The following is a 12,284-nucleotide window of genomic DNA, read 5'->3' as shown; positions in this document are numbered from 1 at the left end:
GGGGGGGGGGGAAAAACCACTATAAAAATCTGAACAATAAAGATTTATTTAAAAAATAAAAAAATAAATGGATCAATAAAATGTGCCATATACATAACACTGGAATATTATTCAGCTTTAAACAGGAAGGAAATTCTGACACATACTACAAAATGGATGAACTTTGAAAACATGCTAAGTGAAATAAGTCTGACACACAAAAAAAACAAATATTGAATGAGGTAACTAGAGAAGTCAAGTTCATAGAGACTAAGTAGAACAGTGGCTACCAGGGACGGGGGAGGGAGCAGTAGGCAGTTAGTGTTCAATGGGTACAGAGTTTTAGTTTGGGAAGATGAAAAAGTTCTAGAGATGAAGAATGGTGATAGCTCACCACATGTGAATGTACTTAATGCCTCTGAACACTTAAAAATGGTTAAAATGGTATATTTTATATATGTTTTACCATAATAAAATAAAGCATAGTACAGTTGTAAATTAAATGTATTAAATATATTATTAAAAACAAAACAAAAAAAGAATAATTTTTTTTAAAAAAGTTAAGCCAGATGAGATAGAAAATCCCACCCAGTGTCTACCACATGACGTGGCAACTGGAGCCAGGATTGACATATGGGAAAGTGAGGCAGTTTTTAGCTTAGGTTTATCAGCTGTGAGAACTGATCTTTGGCAACGGAACCTATTTGAAAGTACAACCACGTAAGTGACTGGCTTTTTTTTTTCTTACTATGACCACTATATTTGGTAATTATCTTTGTTAGATATTTTCCCATGTTACCAGCTTGGGAAATACTTTTCAGGATGTTGAAAAATCCTTCCAGCATGTAATTTAGCAAGGGATGAGTTTCTGATAAAATTCAGGATGGGGATGTGTGCTACAGTGAATCTTCTTCATCCACTCTCCTTCCTGGGGAGTCTTTGTCTTCCCTCTATTTAACTAACTTTAGAGAACCAGCTTACTTAATACTCGAAACTTTGCCATTTACAGATCTAGATCATAACCAGACCTGTACTATAGTACATCTAGTAAATGTGAGGCATAGTGATGAGCATGTTAGACCAAGAATTCTAAGACTAACTGCTAATCCTTTTCTTTGGTTGAAAAGCTCTGTGACTTAACTTCACTGAATTCTTGTTTCGCTCTAGCTAAACTAAATGATTTCCAAGGTGTCTTCCAGCTTTAGCACACTATGATCCTGATTATCATCCAGACCAATCCTTAGGGACAATTTAGAGGAAAAACAAGCAAGTCCAATGGTATAAATTCCAGTAGGAATTCTGTGGTTTAATTTTTTAAAGGCACTGGAAAGGAGTCAAAACTCTCCCTATGCATCCATTAATTAGCCCTATGTGACCACAGAGGTTTTGACAAATGATCGCTGGGGCTCCTTTCAGTCCTATTATCGATTACTCTGGTTCAGTGGCTGGAAACTGAACTCTGGAGACCTGAAAGTGAGGACCACTCACTATCTTAACACTCTTAGCTTCAGTGACTTCATTCTAAGATGGACCTAATAATATCACCTCATGGAGTTGATTACAATAATGTTTGTTGAGGTAGTGTAAGCACAAGCTGTTTGTAAGTAGTAAATACTTAGACAAATGCTACTCATCTATTATTATGATGATCCTTTTGACCAACTCCAAGTCTTTTACATCAATGGCTTTTGCTCCAACCAGCATGTCCTTCCACTTCTAACTGAGGCATAGTTTTGTGTGATTTACTTAAGTCTTAAAGTTATGTTGCAGCTGAAAATAGCCATTTGGCAATTCTCAGAAAAACCTAAATAATTACTTTCTCCCTGTGAAAAGGTGATGCTGAAGCAAGACCTGAAAGTAAGAGATGACATATTGAGAAGATATTAGAAAATTTAGGGATTTCCCTAAATGTTAACACTCAGAAGACAACTCACATCAAACAAGCTGCCAAAATGCAATGCTTAGATCTCAGAAACCCTTGCAAAGTTCTATGTCTCCAGCTACACTTGTTCTGCTCCACCCACCTCTCCCAAACAGATGGAATAGACAGGGGCAAATAGGTAGCAAGGTTTTCTGTAATGACACCTAAAGTGGTGCTTCCACAGCACAACTCATCTTTGGAAGGGGCACTCAACTCATCGTGGAAGCAAGTAAGTTACACCTTTTATTTCAGTCTACATATTCCTTGGAGTTGTGGCATAGTCCTGAATGAATGGTGCTTCTTGGGATATCAGGAGGTCCTAAATTGAGGTTTGTTGTTGTTGCAAACAGTTGGGGTAAAACTTGAAGACAAATTCACTAGGTTTCTCTCATGAAAATATTTTGTGTATGCTTAGGAACTGTTCTAAGGATTAGTGTTCATAGTCCTTTACAGCTGCCTAACAAAAGCCCTTAGTCTGGCCCCCTGATCAAGGACTGGGACCAGAGAAAAGGCAAGCCCTAGATGAGTAGAGTCTCTTCAATGTTTATGAGGAAAAAGAGTCATGGCCATGGTGTAAGAAAAGGGAGAATTAGAAAAATATTATCAAAGGGGTTAAATCAAGAAAGTTTTCTCTCCCTCAAAAGACAAAAACCAATCTTGCCATTGTCTCTTTTTGCTGAGAATTTACATTGATTTCAAACTGAATTATCTACAAGGTCCTATATAAGCCTGGGTCTGCTGAGAGCAGTAATGTGCTCACCTCCCTGTTAGCCCTGAATCTGAGGACTCTGCACAGGGTTCAGGAACCTACATCTAATATAGACACACAGCCACCAATTTCAAGACAATGGAGAAGTATTGGTGCTCTCCTGCACACATTGTCCACTTGTGTGCTCCAGGGTTTGGAAATCCAGAGGCTATATTCAGCTTGTTGGGGCAGCTGCCAACAGTCAGTCACTGGGACCAGTCCAGAAAAAAGCAGTCTTTCAAAAGTATCACAAAATGCCAAGTCCAATAGGGAAGATGTTACCTCTTACATGATTAGAAGTTGTTAGGTTTTATTTTTCATTTCAGAGGAAGTAAAGAAGTGGGAAAAGGTACATGAATGTGGCGAGGCTGACAGTCCAGAAAGCAACTGGTAGTGTGCCTCTCAGAGGGTAATATAAACTTCCAGAGGTTCTTGATTGCCTGTTGCTTCCAGGGAAATAGTGGAATTTGGTGAATTGTCTTATCTTTGAGGGGAGAGAGACTAGAGAAATCAAAGGAAGGACAGAAACAGAATTACGTTGTAGCTGATTGCAGTCTGATTGATGTTGGTCAAATTGCATCTGAGTAAAAAGTATTATGTTTAATTTTCCCTTTAAATCATTTCCACTTGAGCCCTAGCAGGTTTGGCTCTGTGGATAGAGTGTCAACCTGTGGACTGAAGGGTCCCAGTTTCGATTCTGGTAAAGGGCACATGCCTCAATTGCAGGCTTGATCCACGGCTCTGGTCAGGGCTCATGTGGGAGGCAACCAATCGATATGTCTCTCTCACTTTGGGGTGTGTGTGTGTATGTGTGTGTGTGTGTGTGTGTGTGTGTGTGTGTGTGTGTGTGTTTCTCCCCCTCCCTTCCACTCTCTCTAAAAATCAATGGAAAAATATCCTCGGGTGAAGATTGCGGGGGAAAATCATTTCCATTTGAAATTCAGAATTACCTGCACTGTTCAAATCAAATATCTGTGGCTGCACCTTTGGGAGTTTTAGAAAAGAAGAGATGAAACTGATACTTAACCCCTCTGCCAGGACGCTGACCATGCTCTCTAATGATACTCTATTTACTTCTCCTTCCAGCAGTGATGGAGTGTAACATGAGGTGTGAAGCTCAGGTGAGGAGAGTGGGAATTTCAAATCAAACCCACAATCCTTAAAGTTTTGACAGCAAATAATGGACCTATACACCTGTCAGTCCCTTTGGCTCTAGCCCTAGACTCTTGATTTTTGGTGATGAGATGGAGAAATCCATAGGGTGTTTAAGTTCATTTTCACATGATTACTATATCCTCCCGAAACTTGTATCTGGACCCAGAGTCAGGAGAAATTATAAAACAAAACAAGCAATCCAGAGCAAGCACAGTCTCCTTCAACCTGAATTAATAATACGCAGCACCACTGGGCTCCTCTGGCAGCTGCCAATTTCTTGTTCAACCCTCGGGTCCTTCGAAAGCCTTTCCCTGGGCTCAGGGAATTAGAAAGCAGATTTGTTCTTATTGTGAGACTCAGTATGAGTGATAGGGAAGAAATTAGGTTTCTAATTTTAAAAAGCAGCATTTGTGACCCAAGAGAAGGGGCCAGAATATGAGAACAAGACCTGTGTCTAACATTCCACGTTCTAACATTCATTATAAGAAATGTCAACATTCAATGCTCCATCCATACTCCCAAACTACTGTGTTTTTCTTAGAGAGGTCTCCCAATAAACCAGGAGTACATTTCCATCTTGAAGGCAGCTACCGGTCACCTGTCACCTTCTTGTCTTGCTCTCTCTCCGCACTGTCCTAGCCCAGTGTTCCTCGGGTGGGATTTCATGCTCACATCCTTATCCAGCAGTTCGACTATTATTAGCTTCAAAGAAAACTGAGACTCTGTGCACATGGCCCCCTGAGCTCATCAAGGACAGCTTTGTAGTTCTCTGAGCTGTGGGGGTCTCTTGGCTGGGCGCAGGCTGGGGAGGCAGGATGCAGATGTTCTAGCCCAGACCCCGGGGCCAGCCCCGGGCTGGTTACCTGTGAGGCAGCATCGCAATGTGCTCCTGGGACACCCGACAGATATTTTTCGGAGCTGGCACCCGACTCTTCGTGGAACCCCGTGAGTTGATTTTCCCCTTGTATTTCTTGGGGATAAATTGAGGGGCTGGGGCTGCCATCCAATTTGCATTACTTGAGAAAGTATACCTAGGAGATGTGAAATGGGCCGGAATGGAGACATTAGGTTGAGTCACTGAAGTAGCTCTGAAACTGCTTTTATTTTTTAGAAACATATGTTAAAACCATAGCTCCCACTTATTTCTGAAATCTTCAGAGCAGCCCAGAAAGCACAAAGAAATCTAGAAAAATTATACTAATAGTTGGAGCAGCTGGGTGCAGGAGAGGCAGAACGTGGGCCCAAATTATCCAGGAAGTTGTTTTATCCTTACACATCCCTTTGGTTAACCTGACTCATGTGCCTGCCTCATTACAACCTGAAAACAAATGTCCTGCATCTTGGAAGATGTAGGATAGATGTGTTTAACCTGGTGAGAATAATCAGGTAGAGCAAACTGACATTCTAGTGCTCAAGTTAACTCTCATGTTGGCAGAGAGCCTTGAAATTGTGAGTGACATTGTTATAGATGTTGCAATTTTTAGGGAGCCAGTAGGACTCTCTATTTAGGATATAAATCCTAAATTATTTCTAAGTTTAAAATTTAGAAAGACTGTTTAGGAACAGTATACACTTCTTTTCATATTGTTTACCAGCACATAACCTTAGCATTGGACTGGGACTCATAAAAAGAGAAAGTCTGAAAATAAGATAACAATTATCCAAACAAATAACACTTTGAAACTCATGTTGAAATGTAATTATATTTGTGAACCAAGAAGAAAAACTGGAAATTCTCAAAAGATAAACAATTAATTAAATCTTTAAGTTTTAGGCTACAGTAGTGCAAATTTTATACAATTTCAAGTTTTTGGTTTAAATATAAGAATAGACCAGGTCACATATGGCAACTATATTTAATGTGTTCCGTTTTGTTTGTTTTTTTAATTCAACCCAGTCAAATAGCCTTTTCTTTGGTTACCATGGTTAGATAAAACAGTTTACTTTCAAACAATTGTTTTGAATATATAGACACTGACTGAGAAAGCATCTGAGAAAACTGTTTTACCAAATCAATACACTGTGCTCTATCTGAAATGATGACTAACAGATTCAGAGCTCAATATTAAAAGTGTATGAACTCCTTCAGACACCTGTGTTGCCAGTTATATTACATTGTTCAAATTATTCATACCAGGTCTCTCCAGCCCAAAGTGATCATTGACAACTGCCTTTGAACGTAGATTTTTAAATCCCAAGCAAGCCTTAATTAGCTAACTAAATCAGACTAGGATCGGATGATACACTTAAGTAGCCAAGGAGATAGGGCTTCTGTTTTGCTTCTGTTTTTGCTTCTGTATTTTTAAATCCCAAGCAAGCCTTAATTAGCTAACTAAATCAGACTAGGATCAGAAGATATGCTTAAGTAGCCAAGGAGATAGAGTTTTTTTGTTTCTGTTTTTAATAGACAAGTTTCCTTTTTCTGTAATTCATAACTCCCTTGAAAATCAACTGGAATATATCTCAAACCAAAGTCAGTATAAGTGAGCAAGAAATGTCAAAGTTCCAAAGGGAGGGGAATGAGCAGAGCATGTGGTTTCTAAGCCGTTACCGCTAGGGTTATCAGTGTCTGTTATCAGTGGCTTGGGTTCTCACGTAGGTTGAAAGCATTTTCCAGGAGAGCCCTTTAAAAAGTCCCCAATCCCTCTCTTGTCTAGAGCTAATGCCAAAAAATATAAGAAACTAGATTCTTAGGAATGAGTTTCCTGCCCTGAGTGTGACTGTAATAGAATCCAGTCTTTTAGTAGAGCTTCCTAGAAGGGGCGGGCGGAGGGGGGGAGAATTATGATGGTAGTGATGAGGGGCGCCCTGAGTGTGACTGTAATAGAATCCAGTCTTTTAGTTTAGCTTCCTAGCAGAAGGGGCGGGGGGAGAATTATGATGGTAGTGATGAGGGGGCTTCTCTGAATAGCTGATTCTCTAGGAAAACCCTGATCAGCCATGGTCCATTTATAAAATGGTGATCAGCAGGAAATTCCTGACAAGCAACCACTCCATCCCAACCAGATATAACCGATTGATTAGGTTATAGCTCCGCTACCGTGAGCTTCACAGCTGAAACCCAAATCCAGAGTCAGGATAGACAAGAACACCAGAAAAATTATTCCATATCCACACTCATTACCAAGACTTTTGTTTAGCAATACCTTATGTCTTGATTGTAGACCATAGTAAATAAAAGAACACTGGAATTCAACATTATTTAATTTGATATTAAGAAGCCAAACTCAACTAAGTTTTGAACACTAAGGGCCATATTCACACAAGCTAGTAACACTGAAAATCAGCAGTTAAGCTTACATTTGGAAACGCATCCAGACACCATTCAGAGGTTGGATGTCTTTTTTGATTTCAGGTGTTTGCAGAGCTCTTTTTTTAGCATCTATTTTAAGATAGCCTAAGAGTTTAAGTCCCCATGGACACAAAATGTATCACAATTCAGAAACTTCAGTAAGGCACAATGCAAAAGAATCTTTACTACCACCCTCAAAGCTTCAAGACTTTTGGTTTTAAGGGGATAAAAGATGCACATACAGCATAGCAGACAGACGGTAAATTGAGGTGAGGCATGACAGGAGAGAAGGCTAGGAGGAGACCCAATTATTGGGACCAACATTCCAGAGCTCCACTTAGAATAAAACAAGAACAATGGACTTCAACTGATTTTATATCTATGAGGACTTCCTGAGAATGATAGTTGTTATTCTTTGATTAAAGACTGAAAGGAAACTATAGGGTAGACTCTTACAAAAGAATAAGTATTCACCTAAAGACAGAGAGATGTATAACTTAACTTCAGCAGATCCCTTCCAGTCCATAAAATGGAGGCGACACCCTGAAGTGATCCCAACACTACCATCCTCAGAGTGTTTGAACCAGTTTTGTAGTCCTTCTCATACCCTTGATTCTTTAATCGACATAACTTAAAGCATGAACACCTGCCCTGATTTCCCTCTGAAGGCCCATGCATTTAAAATAAACAAATTGATGTGGACAGGTAGTCAACCTGACCTTGATTGTCCAGCGGATTGGTTAATTAAGGATAGATCATTGAAACTCAGATGATCCAGAAATTTTTTTGTAGTTGTTATTTTCCATCTCTGCTCCCAGCCATATCTCTTAGCAGCTCTTAACTTGAATTTAAACGGACTGACTTTCATTTCTGCTCCCTTTGGCCATTCTTTCATGGAGGTGTTAACAAGCCCAGGTTCCTAACAGGACGAAGTATGGGTTGTAGTGTTTGGCACCAGGGAAACTGAGGCAAACTCTAACATACTGTGGATAATCATCTCATGAAATAAACTGATTATATTTGCAGAAAATCAGCCTCCTGCCAAACCATCTGTTTTCATCATGAAAAATGGGACCAATGTTGCTTGTCTGGTGAAGGATTTCTACCCCAAAAATGTAGATATAAGTCTCCAGTCATCCAAGAAAATAATAGAATTTGACCCTGCTATCGTCGTCTCTCCCAGTGGGAAGTACAGTGCTGTCAAGCTTGGTCGGTATGAAGATTCTAATTCAGTGACATGTTCAGTTCAACACAATAAAATCTGGTACTCCGCTAACTTTGAAAAGATGACAAATTCTTCAGGTAGGTCGTATCTGGCCTTGGGGTCTGGGATTGTGGAGAAGAAAAGTTAGGGAAAGGGAAGTTGGAAATGTAAACTCTTGACAAATGGCTCTCAACATGGTGTCATGCTAGAAACAAGACATAGGCCCAACTATACCCTGTCATTGGCTGGGAAATTGAACTTTCTCCATTTTTGAGTTAGAATCTAAGACAAAATTCATCTGTTTCATCGCCATCTCTCTTCTTCACCAACAACTGTCCCCTTTATACTAATGATTATCCTACTACTAGACTCTGGAGTTAAAAATCCAAGTGAAGTCTAATCTAGTGTGAAGCCCAAAACAAAAGGCAGCCCAGCCTCTCATGGGTTAAGAATCCTAGTTCTTCCTACAAATTAGAGGCATGCGTGGATAATGGCTTCATGGTATAATGATAGCAAGCCCTAACTGGTAGAAATGTTGGCTGTGCAAATAGCTGTATGACCTTAACCAAGTCACACCTCTGGTCCTCAGTTAACTTCCTTAAATCTCCAGTTTTAAAACCTAAAATCCTTTGAGCCTCTTGGTTGCCAATGTAATCTTGACCACTTCTGTTTATTCCAGATCATCTAAAACCAATGGAACCTGAAAAAAAACACCAAACTTCAGAGATCTACCATAAACCCAAAGGTTAGTTGAAATCAAAGGACCAGCTTCACAACTGAGGGGTAAAGCAAACTCTGGGGCCAAAAATCACCAGATTTCAAAAGAAAACAAAAACCATACTTGAGCCCAGTTGGTTTTCTCTGACTCTCCAGCAGACATTGGGCTGCAAGCATGGGTTTCCAAAGCTTGCCTGCTGAGCTGGGTGTAAGCAGCAGCCTGTGGTCACTGAGGCACCACGCTGGGCTTGCAGACCAGGAAGAATAATGGTGATCTGGGGCAGGCTGGTGTCAGTGTTGGGGGCCCAATTCCTGAAAGGGAATTTATTCTCTCAAGGAAGCCACCATCTTCACTCTTGTTCACCCACAGTTCATGCCGAGAAGGTGAACATGATGTCCCTCACAGTGCTGGGGCTCCGAATGCTGTTTGCCAAGACTGTTGCTGTCAATTTTCTCTTGACTGCCAAGTTACTTTTCTGTTAAGGTAAGAATTAGCTGCTTCTTATTCCTACCTCCACCTGAACTATGCTGCACATGGGGAGAATAGCGGTTTAGAAATTATAAGAGACCAAGAAGCGTTGGAAAGGGAAAAATACATAGACACATATTTCAAATTAATGAGGGGAGTTACCTCAGATGCTCAGCATAACAATACCCCACTTCCTGTTATCCTTTATTTCAAGCCAGACTCAAACCCATTGTGTAGTATACTGTAATACCAGTCAATAATCCCCACCTCTAATGCAGGAGCTAAAAAATTGGGGCTAAATAAGGAGAATTAGTCTTCTTCACTTGACTATTTTTGCTTATCTGGCCATGGGACCATTGGTTACTTACAAAGCCAGCAGTAAAGCCTTATCTAAAGAATATTCAGGGGGATCAGAATCTGTCTTTGCCCAGACAAAGGGTATGCCAGCTCCCAATCCTTAATCATAGGACTCGGATGTGTAGACCAGCCCATCACTGAGGTGAGCCTGTACCCCCATTACTCATGAACAGCCCACTACTACTACTCAGGATGCATATGAAGTTGAGGCTGAGACAGTAATTATTTGCCAGACATCACTTGCATTCCCTCTTCATGTAAACTTAGATATGAAATTCAAACCAGAGCATAGGTTTTCCTATAAAGCTCCTTCTCCAATACCCCCAAATACTCCTCAGTCCCAGATCCCAATCTAGGAACAACCCTAGACTTAGAGTGTTTGACTGATCCTACTCAGCCTGCAAGCATACCCAGTCATTCCTGAACAGGTGACTGTTTTACCAACAGCCCCAAGGACACAGACCACACTAGGAGTCAGAGATCTGAGTTTCAGTCCTGACTTTGTCACTAGCTCACAACGTTACCTTAGCCAGATTGCTTCACCTCTCTCAGTCTGGGTTTTTGCATCTGTAAAACAAAGAGTTAAGAATGACTGAGCGCATATGGGGTTTCATGACTTGTGCCAACACTGATACACTGATAGTGACAGATGAACTATTGCCATGTGTAGAAGGGAAATAGCCATGATTGATTAGTGATGACTGCAGTGGTACAGCCACAACCCATACCGGCCATCCCAGACCAGGTACGGCTATGATTCCGTGCAGCACTGACCGTCTATGACTCTACATCAACTCTGACAACTTTCCTTCACTTGCAGGCTGACAGGCAGGAGACAGCTACACTTCCTGAAAGAAACCAAAGCCTACAAAAGTGCTTCTAAGGCTTCTGACTTCTCAGTGATTCAAGCTAACCCGCCCCAGCCTTGCTTAAATGGCTGCTTCCCAAACAAGTTTCTCTTTGAAGGCAACAAACTCAGCTCATCCTCCAGCCTCCTTTTAAGACAAAGTCCTGGGGGGTAGAGTTATGGTCCTGAGTGCTTTGTATGCTGCTTTATAAATGGATATAGAGATAAAAGGGGACAGAGGGCTCATTTTTTATTTCTACAATTGATACACTTTGAAAATGGTGTCTTGTTCCTTTTACTTTCTTTGCCTTCAGGACTAGAAAGTAGGAGCCAACAGGTTCCCAGCTCTGTTCTCCAAGAGGAAAGCAGGCTCTGGGGGGAAGGAGGCAGGTGTCCTTTACCTTAACATGAAAGGCTCTGCTCAACCCAGCACTAGATCGGCCCCAAACTGGCATCTCATCCACAAAAGCACTTTCTGCTCTTTCTACTACTTTACAAACAAAATTACATTGGACTCCCTAACACTCTCCGTGTAGGCAATGCGGGTATTTTAATATCATCTAAATACTCTCCAAGTCACTCACAGAGATCAGAGTAAGACAGAGGAAATGCACTTCTTTCTATTAATTCATTTAACAAACATGAATTGACTCCCTCTAAAATTCCAGGCACTGTGCTGAGGGTGCAAAGATGAACAAGACAGGAGCTTGCCTTCAAGCAACTCACTATGTAGGTATTTTTGGAGGGAGCGATAGAAATGAGAGCCCTAGATTTTCCCTGTAGAAACCGTGTATCCACTCTCTCTTGCCTGCCGGTCTCTGCATGGAGAGTTGGAGGTCAGTGGACACTGACTCTGGCCTGGGCCTTTGGTATGGATGGCTTTCTGCCATTCTTCTCTGACCTGTCTCTGTTGTCTTTATTAAAGCGCATTGTGTGTGCCTCACCTCTGGCTTTACCCTATTGTGACCACCACAGGCAGAAATTTACCACAGGGCGCTATGAATTCACTGTTGGTCAGACTAAGCTTATTGGTCAAACCCCGGCTTCCTGAGCCCCCAGCCTTCAGGCTTTCTGCCTCAGGGGCCCAGCCCTGGGTTTCCTGTTGTTGCTGCTTCTGCTACAGCAATTCACAACAGCAGTGTCCCCAGGATAGCCCATGAGCTCTGCTACTCCCGCCTCAGCAAGGCCACAGCTGTTTCCAGGTGCATGCACTTCGGTAGCAGAGCCCTAGCAACCCAGTATTGTGGTTTCCTCAGCACCCACATGGGTGTCAAGTGGGGGCTTATGAGGTTACAAGTGAAAGAGCACCCCTCACCAGCAACTCCCTTGCCATCCCCATCAGCAAACTCCCACATCATGTCCTCATAGCCCAAATCAAAGAAAGGAGGCAGTAGCATTCTGAGTCAATGGGGTGAGGGCAATCTAAATGGATAAACCAGGTCCATCCAGGTAAAAACCATGAAAAGATTCCACACAACTTCATCTTGTATATGTAAAGAATGCTTGTTTCCAAAACATTCACATCTGTTACCTTGAGTCACATTAAAATGTTTCTCTGAAGTTACTAAGAACAAAATATCACATTTCATTTTTCA

General features: G+C 41.3%; 2 gene segments (V, D, J or C); both read left to right on the top strand.

The window, feature by feature from the left end:
* LOC106724062 overlaps window positions 1-11,019 on the top strand; it is a 51,601-nt gene extending 40,582 nt beyond the window's left edge. Inside the window, 4 exon segments of the C gene segment in view lie at window positions 8,122-8,397; window positions 8,979-9,044; window positions 9,387-9,500; window positions 10,663-11,019. Coding sequence covers window positions 8,122-8,397; window positions 8,979-9,044; window positions 9,387-9,499 — 455 coding nt within the window.
* Window positions 1-12,284, top strand: part of LOC102264001 — a 287,655-nt gene that overhangs the window by 191,842 nt on the left and 83,529 nt on the right.

The sequence above is a fragment of the Myotis brandtii genome, unplaced genomic scaffold (assembly GCF_000412655.1).
Source record: "Myotis brandtii unplaced genomic scaffold, ASM41265v1 scaffold70, whole genome shotgun sequence".
NCBI classification, from domain to species: domain Eukaryota; kingdom Metazoa; phylum Chordata; class Mammalia; order Chiroptera; family Vespertilionidae; genus Myotis; species Myotis brandtii.
Note: the sequence above shows the minus strand (reverse complement) of the source record. Positions and strands in the feature narration are given on the sequence as shown.